Source organism: Phasianus colchicus, chromosome 27, assembly GCF_987193195.1.
Source record: "Phasianus colchicus chromosome 27, bPhaCol1.hap1.1, whole genome shotgun sequence".
Classification (NCBI taxonomy): Eukaryota; Metazoa; Chordata; class Aves; order Galliformes; family Phasianidae; genus Phasianus; species Phasianus colchicus.
The window spans coordinates 2,787,541-2,813,499 of NC_143462.1; the positions used below are offsets into that span (position 1 = coordinate 2,787,541).

General features: G+C 49.5%; 2 protein-coding genes across 3 annotated transcripts; one reads left to right on the top strand and one right to left on the bottom strand.

Moving 5' to 3' along the window:
- Positions 1-6: 6 nt before the first annotated feature.
- Positions 7-4,358, bottom strand: GOLGA7 (golgin A7). Of its 2 annotated transcripts, none has more exons than XM_031602173.2 (5): positions 4,108-4,358; positions 3,506-3,658; positions 2,575-2,676; positions 2,050-2,113; positions 7-1,237 (listed from the first exon to the last, which is right to left on the bottom strand). In XM_031602173.2, exons 1-4 carry the CDS (start codon positions 4,216-4,218, stop codon positions 2,066-2,068), a joined length of 414 nt encoding a protein of 137 aa, XP_031458033.1. In that variant the 5' UTR covers positions 4,219-4,358; the 3' UTR covers positions 7-1,237; positions 2,050-2,065. The 2 variants fall into 2 exon arrangements, with proteins under 2 accessions (XP_031458033.1, XP_031458034.1); XM_031602174.2 differs by having other exon boundaries at positions 7-1,240.
- Positions 4,359-14,727: 10,369 nt separating this feature from the next.
- Positions 14,728-25,417, top strand: SFRP1 (secreted frizzled related protein 1). Its single transcript, XM_031602175.2, has 3 exons — positions 14,728-15,875; positions 18,945-19,022; positions 22,411-25,417. Exons 1-3 carry the CDS (start codon positions 15,353-15,355, stop codon positions 22,731-22,733), a joined length of 924 nt encoding a protein of 307 aa, XP_031458035.1. The 5' UTR covers positions 14,728-15,352; the 3' UTR covers positions 22,734-25,417.
- Positions 25,418-25,959: the final 542 nt, after the last annotated feature.

Consider the following 25,959-nt stretch of genomic DNA (forward strand, 5'->3'; position numbering starts at 1 on the left):
ACACAGTTTAAGAAAAAATTTACTGATCCATTAGTACTTCTGCCAGTATTGCAACAGACATGAAAGGCAACCACTGTTACAGTTTAGAAAAACAAGTTTTATACAGTGAGAATATTAAACAAATCTCCAAAAAGAAAGAACAAAAAACAAACAAACAAAAAAAAAAAACAGAAACTAGTGGCTGAGGAACAAGCCTGGAATTTCAGCCGCAGTAGCACCTACAGCACCACCAAAAGCCAAAACATTCATTCTGTACAATTTCTCAGTTTCTAAGTTCTTGAATTCCTTCCACAATTGGATAATGGCACTCAGAACTGAAATCTAAACATCCCTTCCTTAAGGAACCGTGCTTTTAGGTATTGCTGAGGAGTGTTAATGCACAAACATACGAAATAACGCACAGCTCTACTTCTCAATAGTGTGCCAGCAGACAAGAGTTAAGAAACCATCTTACACAACAGCTAAGTTTGTCGAATCAGCATTTTCCTATAAGTTATAATAAATTCATAAAGAAACAGTTTTACACTTCACATATTAATCAGAGTAGGGAAAGAGTTATGTTTATTGGTTCAGCATCCATTTAATTTACTTCCTGTTTTATCTATGAATAGACTCCCTCTTCTGATCAGCACTGACAGATACAATAACAGCACATACACAGCAGTAGAAAAAACACTAGGAATAAAGTCCAGCTATTCCTCCCTCTCTTCTAGGAATAACCAAAACATTAAAACAAGGAACGCTTTGCCTTCTAGTTTTCCATAAGAATCAGTACACGATGCTTAAAATGCTCGTTGCCTTGAGTCACTTCTCACCAGGAAGAGGCACCACGTATCCCCTCACTGAAATACTGAACTTGAGGGAAAGCCTTTCTTCTGGAAAATTCCACTCTGACTTGTAGGTTTCCAAAGCCCAATCGATGTACAGAAAGGTTTAAGAAGTAGGGAGGAACAGCACCACGTTTATATGACTAGACTTCTCTCGGGCTAAAGCGGTTCTGTCAGAAGAGTACGCAGCTTCACCACTTCTGCTCTTTCTTGAGGAACTTAAGAGAGATCTCACTGCTCAATAATTTGCCACAAAATGTATGCTGACCAGCTGGGTCACACCACGTGGAGTAGTTTTAGGAAGTCAGTCCCTGTAGAAAATGGCACTGTGGATCTGGCAGCAGAAAGAGGAATGATGCTCTAAAGTAGGAGGTAGGGGAACTGATACAGCAAGTCCGCTGTTGAGCTGTCTGCTAGAAAAGAAGTTACATGTTAGAATTGATTTCCAGGCAAAATACAAGGGGATTCTTAACATTGGTTATGACCTTGATTTCATAGATGCATGAAACAAAACCTTTTAAAATAGAGCTTGCTACAAGGTACCTCTACAAACATTCAAGAAGAAAAGCTGCATCCTTCACAGCAGTATAGAAAGAACAGTTGCTAACACAGTGCCATCAATGATTTTCTTAAGTATTTCTTCATCTCTTACATTATCAATCTGAAAATTAATTCTAATTCTAGCATTAGGTGGAATGGTTGGTGGCCCTGCATGTGGCAGGGGGGTTGGAGATTCATGATCCTTGAGGTCCCTTCCAACCCTGGCAATTCTGTGATTCTGTGCGAAAATTGTTTAGAAAACCAAAATAAGCATTTAAATAGTGCTTTGTTTTAAAGTCAAGATTTAAGAACAAGTCTTATATTTGTCTGTTCAGAAACTTATGCCAGAAAAACGTAGTGAAAAATCAAAAGATTCTTTAAATACAGAAAGCCATTTTGGGCTTAATATAAGTGCAACTTTATGCTTATTTTACCAAACTCAAATCTTGACTGTTTCAGTTAAATCTGCTATTGTTTGAAGTGGCTTAACATTCAGTAGCACAAAATTAATCATATATATTGCTACACATTCAGAAAAGCTACACCACCCAAGACTTAAGTAAAAAGCCACTGATTATACACAGAAGTTGGATAAATATTCTGTTTCAGCAGGAGATAGTCTACCAATCTGAGCACAAAAAAGAAAGTTGAGGTTGGCATCCACTGTAATGTTGATACGTACCTGAGACTCCACAGTTTTATCTTCCACTGCTCATGCCTCTGTCTTCATAAATGGTAATTTCAATCTGCGTAGAAAGGCTGTTAGGGAAATATACTATAAGTAGTTTAAAAACAAATGTGGAAAATAATCAGGATATTAGAATTTTTGATCTTTCTGCTTCGTAGCTGTTTTTTCCAAGATTAATTTCAGAGCTACAAAGCAAACAGAACAGCACACCTGCCTTGTCAGATCAAACCAGTCACCTATGCAGCTCAGGACTGTTCCAACAACAAGAACACAAATTCTATACACAAAGAGCGTGTGAACCTTACCATCTTCCCCTAAATCTCAGGAAAAGCTACACGACAGACAGGAGTATAAATATCTGACTAAAGAACAACACGCAGCTGGAGTGACCAAACTGATCGTGTATTCTGCAGTACCACAGACCAAGCATGACTAGAAGATTCCATATTAACAGAGAAACAGGTAGCATATTGTAGACTGGCGCATTAGGAAATAATCTTAGGAACCACACAAGGATACAACTCTTAGTCCTCTTTCAATGGGGTCGGTCAGAAGCAGGCCCTGAGGAGCATAGATCTTCTCATTCTGTTCCTGAATGAACTTGGCAATTTTCTTTAGAACCTGATAATGGAACAGCACAGAAGTCACAGTTTATTAAATCAGATTTCTTAATTAGGTTTCCTATCTTAGAGCCATAAACCAGCAATACCACAAATATAACAATATTAGGAGAACCCAGCGTGAGAGAACCAGTACCCACAAGAGACAGAAATTGCATTATTCCTTGATGTACAGAAAATGTTACACTGCTCATACATCAGACAGACTTGTCACAGAATCAGAATCACAGAATGGCCAGGGTTGGAAGGGACCTCAAGGATCACGAAGCTCCAACCCCCTGCCACACGCAGGGCCACCAACCTCCACATTTCAGAGCAGCCCAGGCTGCCCAGGGCCCCATCCAACCTGGCCTTGAACACGTCCAGGGATGGACGGGGCATCCACAGCCTCTCTGGGCAGCTGTTCCAGCACCTCACCACTCTCATAATAAAGGACTTCCCCCTGACAGCCAGCCTCAATCTTCCCTCCCTCAACTTCAAACCATTTCCCCTCGTCCTGCCGTTATCTCCCCTTTCCAAGAGTTGATTCCCCTCCTGTTTGTAGGCTCCCTTTAGGTACTGAAGGCTGCAATGAGCTCACACCACAGCCTTCTTTTCTCCAGGCTGAACAAGCCCAGCTCCCTCAGCCTGTCTTCATAGGGGAGATGCTGCAACCCCCTGATCATCTTTGTGGCTCTCCTCTGTTAAGTCACCCAGCAGTAAGATCCAGAGCCTGTATGGAATTTATACAGAGACAGTGCAAGTCACAGAAAACCTACCAGGAAACAAATCACCTGAAGTCTGTAGGATAGAGTTCCTTTTAAGAAAGAAGGAAAACAAACCAAACCTACCTTTTCATAATGTGTTTCCATGCACAAGAAGATAGTATAGGCAGTCAGACAGGCCAGACACCCCTCAAGGTACGATTGGCCCCCAAGTTTCTCAGCTTCAGCATAAAGGTTATTCAGCGTTCGGACAGTCTCTTCAAACTGCTGCCTATCGATCTGAAAGAGAAATCAGATTTAGCCATCACACTTTTCACACTCCAGCACTTATCAATATCTTCTAACAACAGCTTTTTGCCATTTCCACATTTCCTGTCTTTCCTCACACAAACATCACCTACTGACATTTTAAACAGCTGCTGCGTTTAGAGCAAAGTCCAGAGGACGCTGTGAGTTAGACTTTAAACTTCTTGTCAAAAATCTGCCCAGATCAAGCGTGAATTCCAACACAACCTGAACGCAAAGCGATTAACAGCAAAATAACCACCAAGTGCAATTCCACCAGATGGAAAAAAAAGAAAAAGCAGCTTAAAAAGAGCACGAAAAAGCAAACCGGGCGGCCCCAGAGATCAGCAGTAACTCCTTGCTGGCAGCTCAGCCAAACTCCATAAAGCAACACAAACCGCAGAGGCGGGGCGGGGCGAATAAAGCGCGGTTATCCGTTTTACCCGGTTCTCCAGCTCGGCCGGGAACTTGCTCTGGAATTGGCAGCGGGTCCCACCACTGTAATCACGCTGGATGAACACTTTGCCCGACACGGGCGCTTGCTGCGGCCTCATCGCACCGCGGCCGCCTCGCTCCGCTCCCGCGGGCGCCGCCGCTCGCTTCAAGCTGCTCGCAAAGGCGTCCGGTGAGCTCCGGGCCGGGAAAAAGGCGGAAGCGACGTTGTGCGCATGCGCCGTAGCCTCATCGGGCCCAAAGTGCCGCAGTGCGCATGCGCCCGCGCCACTGTGAAACATAGCGGCGAGCTCACGCATGAGCAGTCGTTGCCCGCTTCCTATTGGCTGCGTGGAGATTCCCCCACCAATCACAGCTGAGGCACTGCCCTCGTGACCTCTGTCAACGCCCCGCACGGATGGCGCCGCCCTGGCGCGCACCCCTTAACGTACGCTGGCATGGTACGGTCCCGCTCCCCCTGCCTCGAAATCACGTGGCACAGCCCGGCCCCGCCCACTCCTGGCCCCGTCCAATCCTGGCTCCGCTCACACCCGGCCCCGCCCACTCTCGGCCCCGCCCACTCTCGGCCCCGTCCAATCCTGGCCCCGTCCAATCCCGGCCCCGCCCACTCCCGGCCCCGCGTATCCGCACGTGTGCGCTGAGCTCCGGGTTGCGAGGCGGGATGAAAACGTCAACAGAATTTTAGTCTGCGGTAATAAACGGCTGGGATTTATTTATTTATTTATTTATTTATTTATACCAATGAAAAATGCCGTGGGAAAAAAAAAAAAAATGGAAGGCAAATTCAATTCAAACATTATCTACGGCGGGGGCATTTGTAATTCCAGATGTGGGTGATAGAAGGAGGCTCCAGCACTTGGGTTCAGAGACAGTCAGTGCCCCCAGCTGCAGGACATGGACTGGTTGGGTGCTGGGTGTCACCATGGGACACACGTTCACGTTTTGCATGCAGGACAGTGGCATTCCACCATGCCTGTATTCATTATTTTAAAATATAATACAGCAAAGAGTTGCCCAGCTTTCTTTTTGCATTCCTCCGTGCTGTAAACAGCCTTGAGCTACTGTCTGCATCCTACAGCACACAATTTTAAGGATATATTTTTGTGCTTGCATTTTGCCTTTGTCCAGGAGGCTTTGCAGGGCTGTGGGTAGGGATGCACCCGGGTTGCATGAAGGGCACAGCTGGAGGAAGCTGGGGCCACCCCAGGAGCTTCAAGCCTTCCTCCAATCCTATGTTTTTTAGCATTTGCAATTTTCCATTTGCACGTTGGCCTCATCAGGCTGCTTTGTTCGCATCACATCAGAGTGTGGTGCAGGGCTCTCCTTTCTCTGCAAGAGGACTTTTGATGACCAAGATGTATTCAGTGTGGAGCAGCAGGAAACATTAACCCTTAATCCTCAGCTGGGAGCACCAGAGTCCATCGGGACACTGGGACTGCCCATTGCTATGTCCTGTGCACAGCAGGATGCCAGCACTGCACACCAGCGACAGCTGGAACTGGATGGACCCTGCCTCATAAGCAGGGAGAACACAGCCTTGCTTTTCTAGCAAAGCAGTTTTGGATTTGGGTTTCTCTTGGCTGATGCAAGGTGACTTCAGCCCCCCGTGGGGAGGTGGGTTGTAACTGTTGTGCCTGGCTTGGAGTTTGGTACAAAGGTTTGCAGTTGTTGGGCAGCATGGGTGGCTGATGCTTGAGAGGCTACAAGTTACCCCTCTCCCACAGAAAGGAATTATTTACAAAGGGAGCAGAGTTCTGATCAGAGCAGGCAAAATACGTATATACTGAGGTCGACTGGAAGCTGAAACTAGGTGAATTCAGGCGTTAATGGAAGGGCAATTAATGGCTGAGGCAGCATGCTGGTGGTCAGGAGCATTCTCCATCTTCCTTGTCTCCAAAGCCCCAAGTGCTGGGCAGGAGTGCTGCATGGCCTCTGATCTGTAGGGTTCAATGCCTTGCAGAGATTTATGAAGCATTTGTTGTCCCCTGCCAACCAACGCCACAAATCAACACGGAGGAAACAAATACAAGAATGATTTATTTTGTTTAGTTTTAACAGAGCATAATAAGCAGACGCCATGTCATGCTCCAGACAAAACTAACAATTTTGCAATGATAAAAGACAGTAAACAGCGCTGTCACTGTCCCCAGCACAAAGCCCAGAGGTGGCAGCTGAGGAAGAGGCACCCCTCTGGCCTGGAGGAGGGCTCTTCTTTGTGCTAAGCAGTTTGCAAATGTGATAATGACACCCTTAATTTGCTCAGGGAAGAGATAAAAAGGAAAAATAAAAATAAAAAGAGAAATCTGTCTGAGTGGTGAGCATCCCAGGAACCCGGGTATCAGCTGCTGTGATCTCTGTGCCTCCCCCCCATAGGAACAGCCTGAACTAATTAACCCTCTAGCACTCCATAATGAAGACTAATAAACACCTAATGGGTTTGCTTGAACAAACAACCCCTGCTCCTTCTGCAGGAAGCGCCCCGGTCAGTTGGAGCAGCGTGGGGACAAAGTGTGACATGGGCTGAGCCCCATTCCTTGCAGCCCTCGCCTGCCTGAAGTGCTCTCAGAAATTCCCTGCTTCAAAATGCTGCACCAGATGGAGTGCGTTTCCTTAACCTTTGCAATGTGAAAACAGTTAAGATCGTGATGTTAAAATTTTCTCAGATGTTTTATGCGCATATAAAATATTCTAGAAGAATGTGCTTTTGAATGCAAACTTTGATCCAACCACGATTTTCCTGGAGTTTATAGAAACAAAAGATATATATTTTCAGGGTGTCTGCATCTTCACGTAGAGATATCCACTGCTGAGCTTTTGGAATAAAAAAGTTGGCAAACAGCTGTGACCAGAGAGAACCTCCTGGGTTTGCTGTGCTAACACAGAGGCTGAACCTGGAAATGGTAACCATGTAATGTGTCTCTTTCTGAAAGATCCATTCACTGTTTTAGTGTTTTATGACACCAAGCATAAGCACGAGGAGCTTTTCATAATTTTAACAGCTTATTCCACTCCACCATCTTTGAATCAGAATAAGTGCATTAAAATTGCATAGCAAGCGTGCACGAAATGCTAAAGAAAAGCAATGTGTTTTCTCATTAAGGGGCAGAAGCTGGGTCTGCCAGGCTCAAGCAAGACTTGTGTTTCTATGGCCTGCATCTTGGGGTGAGGAGGAGCAATGCAGGAGGAGCTGCTTGCCAGCCCCTGGCATGTCCCAAGCTGTCATGTTCCCATAGGACACCGAGCAAACGTGGGCAGGAGGAGGTTCCTATGCCCCAGGAAGGCAATTTGAACCTGTGTTGGTGGGTACCACACTGAGTGTTACACAGAAAAAGCAAGAGGGAAGAACAGGATTGTGTTTGTTATTGCTAAATCAAACCAGCTGTGATCCACGGGCTGCTGGATCCACAGATCCTTGCTGTGAGAAACACCAAACGTTGCTGCTGTTCCCCTTGGTGTTGGGCTGCTGGGTGCATCCGAGGGGCTGCCGGGACCCATTGGGGCCTCATCCATCCTGATGTGACACAAAGCAGCACCTGGGCTGGAGGAATGGACTGGAGGACTCAGGAACAAAGGAGCCTTTCAGGTCACCTAACGCTGTATGGATCCGAGAGGACAAAATGAATTTACAGGCATGGCTCAGATTGGGAGATATGCTAGCAAAGGCAATTTGTTTCATTTTATAGGCCTGAAAGATTCTACGTCGGGGCTCCCTGTATGGTTTGAATTAAGTTTGGAGAGTGGCATTTTGGAGAGCACTTTGGAAGGGTTTTCATGCAATGAAATGCCTGTCGTTCAAGCAGACATTGCAATACTTTTGCAGTGCTTTCCAGAAAAATAATCCATGTCTCCCCCCGAAAATGAAAACGACGAATTCCCTACCTGGTGCAGGGGTGCTTTGGCAGGGGGGTTGGACTCGATGATCTCTGGAGGTCCTTTCCAACCCCTACAATTCTGTGATTCTGTGAATACCCGAAAACAGAGCTATCTGCCTCGTATTATTTTAGAATAAGGTTCCACGCACCTCCTGATGGAGCAAGTGAGAAGTTTGAAGGCTGCTGCATTCAAAAAGAAGAGCTTTTTTTTTTTTTTTTTTTTTCCTGCCGCTTTGCATCTGCGCTGCCAGCAGCCCATCTCCCCGTTGTGATGCTGCCATCTGAGAACCCACCGATAGTCGGGACGGGCGATCCCTGCTGCCCTCCGCCTTCGTTAGCTCTTAATCACCGCCGGGCGAGGGGAGTTTTCCCGAAGGAGGCTCCTTTCAGGGCATTCAGAAAACGGGGTCAGACGTGTCTTCTGACCTGCGACCTGCCGCTTCCCCCCTCGCTGTAATTATCTAATACCGCGCTCTCCCTGCCAAGTACAATGAAACAATTTGTCACTTCGATTGTCTGTCAGTCAACACTGGGGCCTTTTCAACAGGCCAACACATGTTTTTTGAGAGCTTGTCAGCAAGGGCTGTCTGGCCAGGCACATAACCGTGGAAAATGGAACCTTTGTTAATTCTGGTTCTTAGAAAAGTAAATCCATTCACTTGCTTTTTTTTTTTTTTTTTTTTTTTTCAGGCTTTCAGCTTGGAATTTGCACAAGAAGCTGAATTGCCCCTGATCCCTAAATGATTGGTCAGAGGATTTGCATGAGGAAGCAGAAATTAATTATTCTTTTCTTTTCTTTTTATTTTCTGTAATTGTGTGTTTAGAAATGAGATTACATTCTGCAGCCGCACGAGGGGCTGGTTGGGGGGGAGGGAGGGGAGGGGAACCGCTTTGCATTTGTTTAGCGCCTCGGAGTTAAGATCACCTAATCGCTTCAAGCATTTCCTCGGATTCCCTCTTTTTTTTTTTTTTTTCTTTCTTTCTTTAATGACCAAACAAAAGGTTGTGCTGCTTTTCGGGGAACTTTTCCGACGGCGAACGTCGGCGTTCATCGCTCCGTCCGTGCGCTGCGAGCTTCGAGATGATTCGGAGCCGTTCCGCATCCCCACCGCATCCCCCAATTCTGTTGCCTGCGGATCCGAAGTTCCGAAGCTCCTCTCCCACCGCAGAAGTAAAATACGGCGTGGAATCACGGCACAGCCGCTCCATTGAGAGCTCTGCTTGCTTGGCTAATGCCAATAATTCAAAACAGATGAGCCCAAGGCTGTACGCTGTGTATCCCGAGCTGCCCTGACCCCTGGCACTCACTGAAAGTTACCTTGAGACTCGCCAGAGCTCCTCCTGCCTTCTGTGAAGGTTATTTATTGCAAAGTCATAAATGTTTGCTATAGATTTTCTCCATCAATCTAGAAAATGACTCGGGTTAGAAAAAAATTATGGACTTGGATTTTGGGCTCGTGTTTCTCGGGCAGGGGAGAAGAATTCGGATCTCCATTGTTCAGAGCTGCACAACTCTGGGCTCTGCTGCTGTGTTAATTAATTCCCTTCTGCAAACGGTTTGAAATGCACAGTGTAGTGGAGAAGGGAAGAGGTTCTCCTTTACTTCTGTCTTAAAATCTTCCATAAAACTATTTCTGGGAGAAGGAAAAGTCTGTTTTCTTCTCATCCTTCCGGGATACATTGCAATTAAAAAAACTGAAATCTGGAGGCTGCTGTGGCCCAGAAAACCCACCTCAAGCCAAAACCTCCCAACTGGGTTGCAGTAGGGCTGGGGGGAGCATCCACCTCCTCCCTGCACCCCAGGCACTGCTGCCCTGGGCCATAGCCAGCACATTTTCCCACCCCTTTTAGGAGGCACAGGAGCAGGGTTGTTGCTGCCCTGCAGGCACTTTTCTGCAAAATTGAAAAGCTTTTATTCAGAAAAGTTGAGCAAGACCTCAGCTTCCAGGATGATCTGGAGGTTCCTGGGTGAAATGGATTCCAAGCACTGCTGGATTTGACACTGGAGCTGCTCTCTTCAGAGGTTATGGCTAACAGTTCAACCTGACTGCATTTTTTTTGTTGTTACAAAATTGTTTGTGGCAGCTGTGCTCGCCCATCTGCAAGCATGCCCAGGATACAGAATCTGCCTCAGCTCACAGCAGCTCTGTGCTGCATTCATGCATGGCTCAGTTTCCACAACCACGGAGCAGGACAGAAGATGGATGCAGGGATGGCAGTGCGGATGTCACAACTGTTGCTGCTGCTATTCATGGCACAACCTGCTCTCCCATGTCTGTCTGTCCATCCGTCCAAAGCCTCTTGAAAAGATCTGCATGAATGAACTGACCCAGCTTTGTTTCTGCTGCCCCGCTTTGCCCTTTACCCTTTGGCCTTTGCCCAGCAGTGTGGTTGAGGAGGCAGGGTTTGGCCACAGATCACTGCACAGCTGGGCAGATGATGATCCCACAGCAGCACAATGAGACTGTGGTGCAGCTCCTTCCTCTACACCACTGCAGGATTTATCTCCTGATTGCCTTCTCTTCTCCCATCTTTCCATTCCTGCCCAATGTGTGGCACAGAGCTGTGTAGGTGTGTGGTTGGTGGCTGTATCTGCTGACATTGGGACCACAGGGAGATGTGGTCACAGGGGTGTGTGTGGGGGTTCTGGTGTGGATGGAGCTGTGCTGGGTAAGGTGCAAAAATCTGACAGTGAGAGCATGACAACAGGAGCTATTTGTTCCATCAATGATTTACCAGATGTGTACACTGTACTAAAGGCTTGTAAACATGCTTTAATGGCCAGCTGTAAATCCAGACGGTAGCAGTGCCAACTCCAACTCCATTGGACATGTCTCAGAACAGCAGCATAAGGGCCCTGAATCACTTTGTTATAGGCTCTGTCAGCTCTGCAATTGTGCATGTAAATCAAAGAGCCAATGTCCTTAGGTCAAAATTATTTGGATGTCAGGAGAGGTTTTATGACCACAGCTTTTCCCTTTCTGGGTTCCCTGCAGTTTCATGTCTTCCACGAATCACATCTCCAGAACATCAGGTTTCTGTCTGAGTGCCCCGAGTGCAGGGCTGTGTTTTCCCTGACTGGGTTGGAAATCTCCTTTGTTAATCACTGAAGCAAAGCATCATTAGTGAGAAGTGCAGAATGTACACAAAGAAGAACTTGCCAAATTACTAATAAGCAGAAACTCCATCCATCTTAATGAGATGGGGTTAAGAAAATAGCAACCTAGAATATACACAATGGAGCCTTTCCATGCTGTTTGTTTATCCACGTTAGAAAGTAGTTCAGAGCTCCATCTCTCGTAGTTCAGCTTAGAGAAGCTGAAGCGCGGTTTCCAAACCACAGGCTGCTGGTGCTCTTGCAAATCATCAAGCATGAGAAAGATAAATAAATAAACGGACAGACAGCTCAATAAATTATTAGAGGGAAGATAAGTGTCTGGTTTCCAAACAAATGGAACAGCACCACAACAAAATGCTGGGCTCTCTTTGCTGCTGAGCAAATCAGGTTTGCTCCACACGGCAGACAAGGAGAACTGCTTGGGGGAGAGAGAATTGCACAGTGCTGCTCCATGGAGGGCTGGGAAGGAGCAGAGAGAAGCTTTTATTTGGGAAAAGCTGGGGATGAATTGCAAATCCATGGCTCCCTGCTGACCTCCTGGGCATTGGCAGCACAGAAGGGCTCGCACCACACCGAGGTGGCTGCACACCTGTGCTGCAAAGCCACGTTTTTCTTTTGTTGGGTAGAAATGACTTGAAGTGCATTTCACACGAGCTGCTCAGCTGCTGCTATTTTATTGAATGCCAGCACTCGCTGTACGTTATTGAGACAAACTTTATATATGCTACAGCAGCCCGCACCTGGTCCAGGGCAAAGCTGAGCCTCCTAGAGAAAAATGTGCTGTAATGCAGCAAGTTATTATGGGATAAATATTTATAAGCGCCTGTAAATATTTGCCATGGGTTCCCTCTTGGGATTAGGGGCAGACGGTCAGAGTTTTCAGCAGTGCCGTTGGAGTTCTTTAAGTGTTATCTCAGCTAGTAAACCCTTTGCTTGTTGTGTTTAGTTATAGAATTTAATGGTGCTAATTTCACACTAACAGGAGATGTCAGCTGGAACCGCACGTGCCTTGACCCCAGCTGGGCATGGGCTGCTGCATGCCAGGGTGCCTCCTCTGTGTGGGCAGCAGCACAGGGCTGCCCAGCTGCAGAAGGTGAGGGCACATCCGTGGCTAATGAAAGCTCTGAGCTATCTGCTGAGCAAAACCAGAAAACAAACACAGCAAAGCTAACATCCTCCATGGCAGCCTGACCCCAGCAGGGGCTATCACTTCTGGCTACCAGGGAAGGTCTGAGCTAAAGCAAATATTCCAGGAGCTGCACTGCTGCAGGAGGTGGCACGGCAGGGTCCCTGCACAAAGATGATGGGGATGGGGGTGGGGACGCGGGGTTGAGGATGGGAATGGGGATGGAGATGGGGATGGAACAGTTGCTGCCAGCCTTGTCTCGCTGTTGTGTCACCGCTGCCCCATTGGGGTTGGGATGGGACAGGCACAGTGGTGGGAAACTGGGGAAGAAATGCCAGGGCAGGCGAGGCCACGACTCCTCCATGCCCTCAAATGCAGCAGTGGAACAATGGGCCCTGGGCAATAGTGCTCATTGGATTGTTGCATGGGACTCTATTTGGGGACTCCACTTTGCTGCTCATGCACGAAAGGCAGTCATTTGGCAAAAATCAGCTCAGTTAGCAGCCATTGTTCGTAAAGAGCCTGGGGCTGAATGGGCTCAGGGCTAATATATTCTATTATCCCATGCCTGCCTGTTCCCGGACAACATGGAGGGAAAGGCACATTCCAGTCCCAGCAGCCAAGCACTGTGGGCAGAGCAGCGGGGCCAGAAGGGATGGGGTGCAGTGGGCACAGCTCAGGGGCTGCAGTTTGCCACAGTGTGCTGGCCGTGTTGAGCCTTCAACACTGCATGCCCACAGCAGGGGGATGGGAGCACCCAAGCACTCCTGCAAGGTCCCACAGCCTGCAGGACAAACAACAGAGACTGAAATAAGCATGGTTAATTGAGCTGGGCTTGTCACAGGGCAGGGAGGACTCAGGATAACCAAAAGGGTGCATGTTGCAAGGCATCTTGTTATTCAGTAAGGTTATGCCAGCCCCTGTGGGAGAGGCAACAATAAATGGCTGTAAAGTAAAGTTAAATAATGACATTGCAGAAACTTAGGAAGCAGCAGAGGGCTACATAATTGTGAATGGAAGTGGCTGCACAGGCATTTAGAAAAGTTAATGCCCAGTTTGGAAAGGGTTTATTGAAAGAGCACTGCTATATATACTGCTTATACCCTGTGTTATGCAATGTAGTGGTCTAGACCAGAGCTGCTAGATTTTTTTCTTTTTTTTCGTGGCAGTTCTATTTCAGCCAACAGTTCACTCATGAATACCCATGCAGGTGCAGCTGCCATGAATACAGCTACCAAATACAGAAGGGTGCCAGCAGAGCTGTTTGTAGGGCTGAGGATGGAGTTGTCTGTGGGGTCTGTGGGATGCTTCAGAACCAAAGCAACAGACCTGCAGCCTTCTGCTGGGATGGGGAAGGCTGAGCTGGGGTGGGCAGACCTGGGAGATGCAGTGCTGTGCCTCAGGATGCAGCCAGCCCAGGGAGCAGCGTGGATGCTCTGGGTAGGTGATGCAGTGCATCTCTGGAATGGTTTTTGTTTCTCTCTCTGTTGAGGTGGGTATAAGCAGCTCTGATGGAGAGCTCTAAGACTTTCTGGTGCTGTTGCAGTTAACAATGGAGCGTTGCTTGCAAAATGTGGTTCTGAGCACCCAGAAGAGCAGGGATCTGTGTTCAGGACCAGACAGTTGTGCCTGCAGGCACAGTACTTGGCTGTGAATTCTTGAGAGAAATCCAGCCAAACAGCCTTAAGCAGATCCATGTCCTGTTTTGTGCTACACTGCAAGACGCTGCTTGGACTTTGCAATATGTCCTATGTTCTGTGAGACGTTTCTAAACTGATGTTGGTAAAAGCAAATTCTAGGATGTCAGGATTTCCCCAGGGATGAAAAGCCCATTTTGCAGCTGTTTCTTCGTGCAAACAGCAATCAGGGTTCTACTGCCATTCCCTGAGCCTGAGCAGCAGGGAAGGGCCTGCTCCATCCCACTGCTTTTCATTCAGTAACTGGCACCTTACGGCGAAGACTTCTCTTGTTTACTACTGAATTCTCCACTTCATTAGCAGTGCTAACAGGCTGCTCTCTTCTACTGGGCCTCAAGTGGCTCTTTCACGCTTGCAGGCTGCAGAACCTCTTCCATTTACCTCTCAATGAGGTGTAGTTCCTGCTTTTAATATCACAAGCTGTTTCAGCAGAAGGCAGCAGCACTAACCGAGCTTAGTGTAGGGCCAGGGGAAGGGGCTCAGGGGAACACAGGGACTTTCTGATGGCCCAACTCCTGCACACAGGGTGGTTGAGCTGCAAGCCCAGAACCGAGGGGCCCAGCTGTGCCCACGTGTGGTGGTGGGGCAGCATTGGGTGCTGCTGCTGCACGGTTCCAGGACTGTGGGCATGCTTCCAAGCGTAATTCCTCTTTAAGAAACAGACCTACTCTTTCTCCTGCTTTTTTTTTTTTTTTTCCTTTTTTTTTTTTCCCCCTGCAAATACCATAGTTTGGGTTGGAATTTGTCCACAGGGAAATGAGATCTGCACGGTCCACTCCAGGTTCTCAGAAACATTCACAACCTCGCAAAAGCTGCTTAGGCTTTACAGAGCTGCTTCAGCTCCGTGCCACGACAGCCCCCGGTACCCCCCAGCTCTCCCGGGGAGGAAGCAGCAGGACCTACGGCGGCGCTCACGTGTTTCCTAAGCCTAAAAGAGCCTCCCCGTGCTTTCGCCCATCCCGAACATCTCTCCGCGTTGCCGCAGGTGCCTCGCCCTCCCGCTCGCTCCGGGGCACGGAGCTCCTCCGCCGGACCGCGGCGCCGTCGGGGCTCGCCTAGGGCGGTGCGGAGGCGGCCGGGCCGGTGCGGGATTGGCTCCCGGTGCCGCTGATTGACATCGGAGGACGAGAGCGCGGCGGGCGGTACCGCCGTGATTGGCTGCCGGGGGCTCACAAACCCGCGGCGCGGGGCGGTGGGGCCAGAGTGGGGCCGGGGTTGGGGAGGGAGCGGGCGGCTTTGCGAGGGGGCAGCGGCGGTGGCAGCAACGGGCATCTGGCGGGAGGGGCCGCCGAACGTCGGGTGGGAATCCCGGGAAGGGGGTCTCTGGGAACGGCGCGGGGGGCTCCGGGCGAAGCTGCGGGGAGTGGCGGTGCCGCGGGCGGTGCCGTCGGGGCGGCCGTCGGGGCGGCCGTCGGCGCGGCCATGGGCGGAGTGCGGGGCGAGCTGCGGGCGCTGCTGTCGCTGGCCGCGGGGCTGCTGGCGTGCGGCGGGGCCAGCGAATACGACTACGTGAGCTACCAGTCCGATCTGGGCCCTTACCCCGGGGGTCGCTTCTACACCAAACCCCATCAATGCGTGGCCATCCCCGCCGACCTGAGGCTGTGTCACAGCGTGGGCTATGATAAGATGGTGTTGCCCAACCTGCTGGACCACGAGACCATGGCCGAGGTGAAGCACCAGGCGAGCAGCTGGGTGCCGCTGCTCAACAAGAACTGCCATATGGGCACCCAGGTCTTCCTCTGCTCCCTCTTTGCCCCCGTCTGCCTGGACCGGCCGGTTTACCCGTGCCGTTGGCTCTGCGAGGCTGTGCGTGATTCCTGTGAGCCCGTCATGCAGTTCTTTGGCTTCTTCTGGCCGGAGATGCTCAAATGTGACCAGTTCCCACAGGATGATGTCTGCATTGCCATGACAGCTCCCAACGCCACCGAAGTCTCCAGGCCTAAAGGTAAGGCATGGTCAGAGCTGGGGGGAGGGGGAACAGATGTCGGCTCAGGAAAGGTTGTATCATTGTCCCTAAGCAGGAAGGATGCGCTGCCTGCTCCTTGCCGCTCTTGGAGCAGTAATCGTGGGGAAGGTGGAGCCTGGGGAGTTGTAGTGCTGTAATCTGTGCATCCCTGTCCTCCTGAGAAGTGTTTTCTCTTCCATGCTTGGCTCCCGTGGGACCACTCTTCAGCTGCAGTGGGATGTGTGCTTACAGGAACGTCTGGCTGGAGTGGATGGTGGCAGTGGTCCCAGCAGAGCACCACGCTTCCCAGGCAGCACTGAGGCTCAGTTGCCTGCCTGAGTGAAGGCATACAGTAGAAGAGTGCATGTGGTAAAGCAGCCCTGCCTTCCCAGTGGGGGCTGGATGGTGGAGAGAGGCTGCAGGCAGGGTGTCCATCAAGAAGCAGTTGGGGAAAGTGGATGTGTTTCTTATTTTCTCGGTTGTGCTCTGTGAGTCTGCCTGTGTCAGACCAGCTTGCCCACAGCGAGCTGCAACGAGTCTGGTTTGTTGCTGGAAACTTTTAAAATAATCAAACTGGTGTAAGGTGAGCATTCTGTGTTAAAGCACTTTGTAAAGCTACTGAGAGGTGTTTGCAGAGGGAGAAGGCAGGGGCTGTAGGAGAGCACAGCACTTACTGAAGCAATTGCTGGAAGGAGGTCTTTGTTTTCAGGGGAGGCTCTAAGATCTCTGCTCTGGGTGAACCCAGACCCTTGGTCCAGACTGCTGCTGTGTCTTGTGAACAGGTACAAAGGTTGCTTTTATTCCTCAGGGATTTGCAGCCAAGCAGAGCAGAACTGCAGCCTGCAGAGCTGCCCCTGCTCTGGGCTGTGTGCAGGTCAATATCTTCAGAGGCTTTAGAAGCTCCAGACCTGGGTTCACCCTTGTGAGCAAGCAGCATCTGCCAGTCTTCTCCAGTGTGGTTCAGCAGTCTTTGTGATAAACTTTCAGGCCTGTTTAGACAGATGGGGCAGCATTGCTTTCTTTTGGTGCTGTGCAGCAGCACGATGTTCAGTACCACTCACATCACTGCAGTGACTTTCTTATAGCAAAGCCCTTTGCTGCGTGCAGCTGCGTGCAAAGTTCTGCTGGTGTGTATTCCTGGAGCCCCATGGATTTCAGGCTCTGGGGTGTTTCCTATTGATTCAAAGAAGGTCAGAGCCCAGCAGTGTCCCTCCCCCCACCCCATTCTCAGGGCATTAATAAGAACGAGTCTTTTCAGTATTTTTTCCCATTAACACCTTAAAATTGGAATTTGTTTCTGCCTCTCAAAGAGCTGACCTGCTGAATTCCTTTCTCCTTAAGCATTAGGCAGTAAAGCCTGCAGGCCCACAGGATGCATCAGGGGAGTTGCAGATTAATATAGCATTACACATTCCTTCTCCCTGCCCCTGGAGTAAGCTAGCTCTAAAGCCAGGCATTAGAAAATGGGCAGCAGGGAGAAAAACTGGAAACAGTCCTCAGAGTGAAGCTGTCACATGCAGAACGTGGGCTCTGTCCCAGCTGTTGTAGGTTGGGAGGTGGTCAGAGCTCAGACTGTTGGGTGCTCTCAGAGTGCTGGGGGTTGGGCTGGGGTCCCTGAGCTGCCCAGGGTGCACAGCAGCAGCTCCTGCTCACATTGTGGCTGTGCTACAGCATCCCTGGGGCCACGCACACAGCTCAAACAAAGCCTGACTTTTCACTGTTTCCCTGTTTTCAGGGAACAGTGAGTTTGATTTTACTTTTTTTGTAGGAGCTTGGAAAGCTTGTAGGTTTGGCACTGTGGTGGCTTTCTTGCTGGCTATCTGCCCTGTGTGGTGTGCACTTTGGCTATGAGATAAGCTGATGATGAGGGGTATACCCCTCTGCTCCCAGAGGATGGGCTCGGGTGGTCTGCAGCACAGCTGCTCTCCTCCTGGCAGCAGACATTGTGGGGTCCTCCCGCCAGCATCCTCTTGCCATGAGCTCATTAAATGTACAGGCAGTATGGAAAGATTCTGACTGCTCATTTAAAAGCATTTGGGCTGTCATCATGTCCCAGAAACTGCCTTCTCCTCGTGTCCCTGTAAGCTAAGTTGGTACAGTGGCTATGGTAGGGTGTTGGAAGGGGACGTCACCCAGCTCAGGCACACCAAGAATGGCATTTCTAGGGCTGCTCCTGAATGCAGTGAGGATTACCTTGCTGCTGGCAAACCGGGACAATTGGAAGGCCAATTGCTCTACATGTGTGATTAATAAAGTCGTGGCTTATGACCCCAGGAATGAATGAGGGTTTGGCACAAAGCAGGAGGGGAGAAGAACTGCTCAGGAATGAGTGTCCAGCTGGGAGTCCCACGGGGCGCCTGCGGACGAGGAAGCAGCACTGTGGTCTGCACGAGGTGTGCGGCTTTGCACCCTCCTGCTGGTAGCTGCTGTGCTGCAGATCCAGGCTCCGTCTGCCTGCGGAGGCTGGCAGATGTTGCACTGCCAGAGAACAGCTCTTGTGTGTGGGAAAGAGCCCTTGTGCTGGACCGAGAGCATCTCCCTGCTTCAATAAATTCATCCGTCAGTAGCACAAACCTCTGTCTGTGCTGCTGGGTGGTCTCTGCTGGCTGGAGGCAGGAACCTGGAAGCAGTTCATTATCCTCTGGATGTGAGGAGCTCTCCTGATGAGCTGAGTTGTGCCTGTCCTGAACCCAGTCTGGCTCTGGGGTGGTTACCCTTGTTGTGTGAGCCTTCCCTGCCTTACCTTTGCATGTGCTGTGTGCCAGCTTAGTGCACCATAGGACACAGCATCATCAGGCTGCTCACCACGCCGTGTGGCAAGCAGCTCCTCCAGCCAGGAGCTTGGCCCTGAAAACTCCATTCTATATCAACCCTGTCCTCTGCAAGCAGCTGCCTGCACCTGGAGGAGCAGGGCTGGCAGGAGGCTATGCTGGAACTGGGACCAGGCAGGTGATGTCCTCTGAGCTGGCTGCTGGCACCCCAGGGCAAGGCTTCAGGCTGCTTTTGGTCCTTCTGGGTTTGTGGTGCTCTTGGGCTCGCTCCTCATCACCTCTTGTCTCCTCTCACCAGGAACCACTGTGTGTCCACCGTGCGACAACGAGATGAAGTCGGAGGCCATTGTTGAGCACCTGTGTGCCAGCGAGTTTGGTAAGGAAGCATTCCTGCTGCTGTTCCTCGCTGGTGTGGCTCTGCATTGTGGAGAGAAGAAGGCACTTGGTGCCCTGGCTGCAGAGCATCCTGCTTCCCTTCCATCTGTGCCTGGTGCAGCAGGTTGGGTACACGATGCTGGAAGGGCATCTCCTTTTGCAGGGAGCAGGGCACTACAGGATGCTACAGCTGCTCAGCAACCACTGTGCTACCCAGGCAAGCTGGGGGCTGCCTTGTTGTGGGCTTGGAGGTGTTCTTGGGGTGCTGGGAGGCTTTCTGGGATGTGCAGGGCAGTGCAGCTCTGCATAGGCTGGATCCCGGACCACTGGATTCCCACCAGCCTTGTGGTTGACATGGGTCAGCAGTACAGTCCCATTGCCTGGGGGCAAGCATGCCTCTAGATGTCAGTGTTGATGCGTGGTGGCAGCAGTGTGTGGGATGTGTCTGGTGGGGAGTGGGGTCTTGGAGCAGTGTGGCCCCATGGCAGCTCAGCAGGGAGGTGCCTCTGGGTGTCTGATGCCCAGGCTGCTGGCACCCCCGGGTCTCTTCTTAGCAGAGTTCTGATCTTCTTGCCAAGTCTGGGTGTTGAACCCAAAAACCATCCCTTGCCTTTTTAGGGTTGAGAAGCGAACGGAAAAAATGCAGTGCTGTTGGAAAGCTGTGTCCTAAATCCATTATGGCTCATAAGTGAGTCAGACAATCATAGGGAAACACAGCTTCATTAAAAACAAAACAAAAAAAACCCACGAAGAAAGCTGTTGCAGGGAAAAATATGAGCTTTTTCAGATCAAGCCCAGCATTAACTGGTTTTGACATCCTTGCTGGTGTCTGTAACTTTCCTAAAAAGCTATTAAAGGAGCATTGAGCAAGGTGTGCATTCCGTGGGGATTAGCACTTGAATGTGCGCTGTGCAAACCCCAACCTGCTCTGTGCTGATGCTTTACTCCTTCTGCTGGAAATGAATTCCCCACGCCTGCAGGTTTGGTATGCCAAAAGGCCTAAGTTCAGTACAGAACTTTTTCTAATGGGGGAAAGCATCCACAGGAACACCCATGTAATAGTTCCTCAGGAATGTGCGTGCTCCCGGAGTGCAAGAATTCAGTGTGGCTGGGAGCTGCCTGCCCTGAGCTCCTCATCTGTGGCCCAGGAGTTTTCTTGTGAAAACGAGACGACTTCTTCCTGGAAAGGAGTCCAGAGCAGCTGAGCAGGACATAACTGGTGTCTGCTGCGTGTGAGGCATCATTCTTTCCTCACAATGGAAAGCTGGTTGCATTTTGGGTTGCCTTTTGTTCTCCTCTTCCTCTCTTGTCACCAGAATAAATAGCAGTGGAAAAGTTCATTTTGCATGGATTCTCAGTGGTGTAGGTTTCAAGCAGCTGCCTTTGGCACTTCTTCCTCCTGCCACTGCGTTCTTCCTCCTCCATGGAGGAGAGGTCCCTCCAGCCACTCTGGTGTGCTGGGAGCTGGGGTGAAGGATGTGGGCAGGGTGCTGTGGGGATGCCTGGCAGTGGGGAGCAGCTGGTGAGCGATGGGTCGGCCCCAGGAAGTGCTCTCCCAGCACAGGATCCTTAGATCTCTGTTTAGTCTTCAGGGGTTACTGTCGTGGGGGTGATTTCTCATGGAGAGCTGTTTATCTGGCACTAACATAAACTCCCGTCCCCTCCAACTGAGGTTTCTCATGCACATCCAGCAAGGTAAACACCGGCAGCTGACAGGTTACAGAACCTCATCACAGCCAGACAAGTACTGTAAATGTTTAAACTACGTGCAGCGTGAGGGGCAGCTGGTGGTGGGCTCTGCTCACTGCTCTTCTCTGCTTCACGTGGTGCCCTTGTTGTTGTAGGGCTCCTGCACATCCCTGGGCTGTGCTCTTGGTGCTCTGCCTGCTCCTTGCAGCTTGGGGTTGGGCAGCCCTGGCATGCTGCTGCTCTCTGTTTCTCTTGGTGGGTGTATTTATCATTTCTGCCCTTTCCCTGAGGTCTGAGGGATCCTGCCCAGCGGGCTCTTGCTGAACCAGGACTGCAGTACAATCAATACATGCTGTTTATTTTTCCCCTTGACTGACAGCTCCTTGCCTGCACCCTTCTCCAGTTACAGCCCTAATGTGTCTTCTGGCAGGTTTCCTCCTTCTTTGCGATTCCTGAAGGAAGGAGCAATGAGGCTGCAGGAACAGCAGAGCTTTCCACTCTCTCACATTCCCTTCCCTGCCCCTGGGGGTGCTGGTGTGGGGCTCCTACATGAGGGGGAGCACTGGGATGGAGCCAGGTGGTGTGGGCTGGGGGTGCACCTGGGGTGGGGGTGATTTCAGTGATGTGTTCCTATGCCTTGTGCTGTTCCAGGGCTCGGTGCAAATTGAGCTGCTTTGGTCTCTCCTGCTCTGTAAAGCTTGCATCTCTTGCTCCCTGAGCATCCTGAATTGGGAAAGCGGATAGAAAGCAAGCTTCCCTTTAGTTTCCAGCCCTGGATTGCTTTCCTGTACAGTAATAGTATAACACAGCAGGGCTCTTGGCAAGCACAACAGCCTTTTTTGGCACGTGGGCAGACAAATACCATTATTTTCACTGCCAGTGCAGTGGCTGGGAGCACAAGGGTAGCACACAGACTGTGCTGCCTTCTTGAGGCTGTCATTGCTGTCCTGCTGCCATGTGTGTCTGCAGTGGTGACCTGAATACGACGTGTATTTATTGCTGCAAGTTCCAGCAGGGCGGAACTTCAAGGAGCAGTGATGCAGGGGATTCTTTCCCAAGCCAGAGCCCATGGCTTCTGCTGTGCTATCTGCTGCTCACACGTCTGAGAATCAAATGGGAAGGGACAGCAGACAATCACATATCTGAGCATTATTTATCTGCGGCTCTGAAGTAAACTCCCAAATGATGGAAATATGTTAGTCATTTTTGGCCATATGTGCTTTTCTCCAAAAAGGAGACAGAGCCAAATGGCACAGAAGTGGTACTTTAATGTACAACACATTTCCATCATTTTTCCCATGCTTACTAAATTCCTGTTCATGGTCATGGCAAATGAGCGTTAATTTTCTTTTATTTGGGTTGCTATTTACTCAGGAAGGCACTGAATCCAAAGAGGAGAATTCTTCTGTTGGTTTGGGATGGGATTGGCCCTGCTCCCCAGGTCCCCACCAGCTCACACATAGCAATACTCAGTGTTCAGAATGTGTTCCACAGCTGCCTGGGGGCAGGAGAGCCTGAAAGCAAATGTTTGAGGAGCTGAATTGATCTCTTAAGAGTCTCTCTGTCATTGCTCAGCTAACATTTTGCTAGCAAATCATGCGTTGTGCTGCTGAACAAATTTCCTTCTCAATTAAAATTGTTCTGTGCTGAGAACTTTGTTTTTTTTTTTTTTTTCCCCTTCTCCTTGGCTTGTTTTTCAGCTCTTAAGATGACCATCAAGGAGGTGAAAAAGGAGAATGGGGACAAAGTGATCATTCCACGGAAGAGGAAGGCGCTGAAGCTGGGGCCCATCCGCAAGAAGAACCTGAAGAAGTTGGTGCTGCTCCTGAAGAATGGGGCTGATTGCCCCTGCCACCAGCTGGACAACCTTGGCCACCATTTCCTCATCATGGGCCGCCAGGTGAAGACCCAGCATCTTCTGACAGCCATCTATAAGTGGGACAAGAAGAACAAAGAGTTCAAGAAGTTCATGAAGAAGGTGAAAGCTCCGGACTGCCCAACGTTCCCATCTGTTTTCAAGTGACCCCCATGGGGGCCAAACCTCCTCCCCCTCTCCCCCTTTCTTCCTCATCCTCAAAGCTCCCCCAGCCCCACCTCCTGCCCCATGCCAGCATTTCCCAGAGTGAGCACTGAGCAGAGCCCGAGGTCATGGACCACATACATCTACAATAGCCAAAGACCCATTGCTACGAGTTCATGGAAATAGCAGCAAAGGGGTTTGAGACCACATGATTTTGGATGTGACCCTTGTGACCACCTGTATTTGTGGCTGCAGGAGCACCCGAATTCATTCCTACAGGACCAGATGCCTATTGGAAAAATATTCCATCCTGACAATACAAGTTAATAAACAAGTGAAGCAGCATCCATCGAACCCCTGATAAAACCTCCTAGTAGCTAATTGCCCTCATGGTAAATACAAAGCAACCAGTATTCCAGTCTGAGTGCCTTTGGGTTGAGCCTCAGCCCTGGGACCTCACAGTGCCCTGATTTGCTGGGTCTCATTCCCAACCATTGCATGGTCCCACACACCTGGCTGTGTCCCTCAGCAAGGCTCTGCTTGCTGGCTCGTGCCATTGCTCATTTTACCACCAAGATTTCATAGTTTCTTCAGGCCGCCAGCAAAATATTGCACTGCAGAAGGGCAAGGAGTGTTCCCTGTGGAGCATCACAGGACTGCATCATCTCCGTGCTTCCTGCAGTTGTTGTGGGACTGATTGGTGTCCAGGTTTTGATGTGTGACAACTTGGTTTTGTATGTACTGTTGTTTTTTTTTTTTCCTCTTGTCATCAAAATGTCCCATTAGTGTGAGGTTGTGTCGTTTTATGAAAGACAGTGAATACTGCACCCAAATGATTACATTTATTGACCAGGCTGAAATTCATTATTCTGTTAATTGGACGTCTTCTTTTCTGCATAGTCCCACATTGCTGCACATTAATTACACCATCTTGCTTCTATTCATCATTCTCATCCATCATGATTGCTCTTAAGAGAATGACTGTCTTAAAACTTGAAATAATCCTGTAGCTTTGCAGTTAACTGTGCTCAGATCTGGTGAATGAATTGTTTCTCTGGCTCGGGAGCGCCGTGTGTTTCTTTCATGACTGAACCATGGACTTTATTGTAGATAAACTCCCTAAATATGCTGAGCACCCTGATGAATGCTGCTTCAGAACTAGCAGAGAGATGGATTTAGGATGTGAACTCTTTAGAAAATCCCACTAAGTGTCTTAGACCACAGCGTGTATTAGCATTGTTACTGTGATGCAAAGTTAATCATTGTAGATAATGTACTTTATCAGTGAATTAAGAAAAAAAAAAGAGCAAAACCACAAAAAAGATCCACCCTAAGCTTTAGAAGCAGCTCAGGGCTTCTGAACTGAGCTGTGTGTGATGTTTCAGACATGGTGTGTTGGGCATCTCCATATACCTGGATGGTCGTGGTACCACCCTGCTGCCAAACTGCTGTGGGATCTGCCAGCAGTTGTGTGCAGATGGAGCAGGCAGAGCCCCTGTGCATCACTGCTTCCCTTGTGCTCTCTTTGTACGTGGAGGATTTAATAATAATAATAAAAAAAATAACAGCACTAAAAGAGTTGGATGTAACACTGTGTTATAGACAGGATATATATTTACATTTTGTTCTAATGTAATTTTAGATCATTAATTGAGAAACTGTGTGGCAGCCCCAAATCAGAGCTGCTGCCTGTGCTCCCCTGGGTTCCCATCTCCCCCAACCTGGGGGGGTCCTTGAGATGGAGCAGCACTGGGCTGCAGCCCAGGCCCACAGTGCCGAGGCTGAGGCTGCAGAACAACATCAGCATCTGCTTCCCTGGCGTGGCTGGAAGCCTCAGACATGATGAAGATGTTCAGCACTGCAACCACAGCAGTGTGCTCATGGTAGATGATATCAGCAGTTGGTTTTGATGTTACGGCTTGCATTTCTTTTCCAATCTACTATCTGTTCTTTATGCTTTGTCTTTTATGTATCAATCGTCTCTTAACTAAAACTGCTAAATTAATCAACAACGACGTGATTCCCCCTCCCTGTTATTATAGAGACATTGTTTTCTGTCCCACATTGGTGCTGTCAGAGGTGGCTGCAGTGCAGTGCAGTGGGACGTGATGCGATGCTTGGGATGTCTGGGCTGGATGTGCTGCAGCTTTTTGGACAAGAGGAGAGAGATGCTTCTCACAACCAAACCTAAGTGGTGCATCCCTGCTGTAAGAACCCAGAAATCATCTTGCAGTGCACTCTGCAAATAGGTCTGGGGGTGTGAGAGCCACGTGGGGGTCATGCATGGCACAGAGCTGCAGTGGGTTTTGAGGACTCCACGTTCCTTATTTACTCGTGAGGCTCGAGGGGAGCAGCCCAAAATAGGTTTTGAAGGACAAATGCTCCAAATGTAATTGTGACAGAGGGCATAGAAGTGCATGAAGAGCACAGATGTTCTGTGTGTGCTCCAGCAGGCACTACCTAGAGCTGTGTGAGGAGTCTGTGCTGCTGTGGGAACCTCTCATGTGAGCACAATGCATTACAGCAGAGCGCTGCTTGCTTTTCTCATAGTATATTTTAACAAAGAAATCTGTACTTGATTGTTTTGCTTTGTTTGAAACTTGTGGTTGATATAAACACATTATGGCTTCTGTTCTCTCTCTTCTGTGATTGGAGCAAGAAAACCTCTCAATAAAACGTTGGGTTTTTTTTTTTTTCCTTCCCTTTCAAAGTTATTTTTATTGTTGCCTTTTCCATATCACTTGCATTACTCACTCCGACATCCAAGGGTTCAGCACGCTGTCTCTATGCAGACACAGCTTATCTGCACTGCTGCCTGGCAAGGAGAGATGCAAGAGCTTAAACCACACATCCACAGTGCTGAGACAGAGAAGTGCTGTCAAAGTGCTGCTGCTAGTCAGTGCTTTATCTGTGCATTAATACCCCTGTTGCAAACCAGCTAGCTCACACCAGTGCAAACAAAGGCAATGAGCTCCTTACAGCAAACAGCATTGTTTGCAGGAATTACTTCCTAGAAAATGTTGTTGCTGTCACTGGTAGCAAGGAAAGCAGGCACACACCTGAAACCCCATTAGCCAGCCCTGGCTCCAGCTCTCAGGTTATTCCAATCAGAGCAGTCACCCATCCTTTGAGAAACAACCAGCAGGGCTGAGCATAGCCTGGAGTTGGTCTCAGGTGTAGGGGAGGTTTGATAGTGGAGAAACCAGGGAGCTCCTACCCTCCAGTGCCC

Bases quoted from the DNA above. Each gene is read 5' to 3' on its own strand.
- SFRP1 (XM_031602175.2), top strand. From the start codon at position 15,353: ATGGGCGGAGTGCGGGGCGAGCTGCGGGCGCTGCTGTCGCTGGCCGCG. The intron at 15,876-18,944 runs GTAAGGCATGGT...TCCTCTCACCAG, and splicing joins CGAAGTCTCCAGGCCTAAAG to GAACCACTGTGTGTCCACCG. The intron at 19,023-22,410 runs GTAAGGAAGCAT...CTTGTTTTTCAG, and splicing joins CCTGTGTGCCAGCGAGTTTG to CTCTTAAGATGACCATCAAG.
- GOLGA7 (XM_031602173.2), bottom strand. From the start codon at position 4,218: ATGAGGCCGCAGCAAGCGCCCGTGTCGGGCAAAGTGTTCATCCAGCGT. The intron at 3,659-4,107 runs GTAAAACGGATA...TTTCTCTTTCAG, and splicing joins CGGCCGAGCTGGAGAACCGG to ATCGATAGGCAGCAGTTTGA. The intron at 2,114-2,574 runs GTATCCTTGTGT...CTTTCTACGCAG, and splicing joins TTGAAAGAGGACTAAGAGTT to ATTGAAATTACCATTTATGA.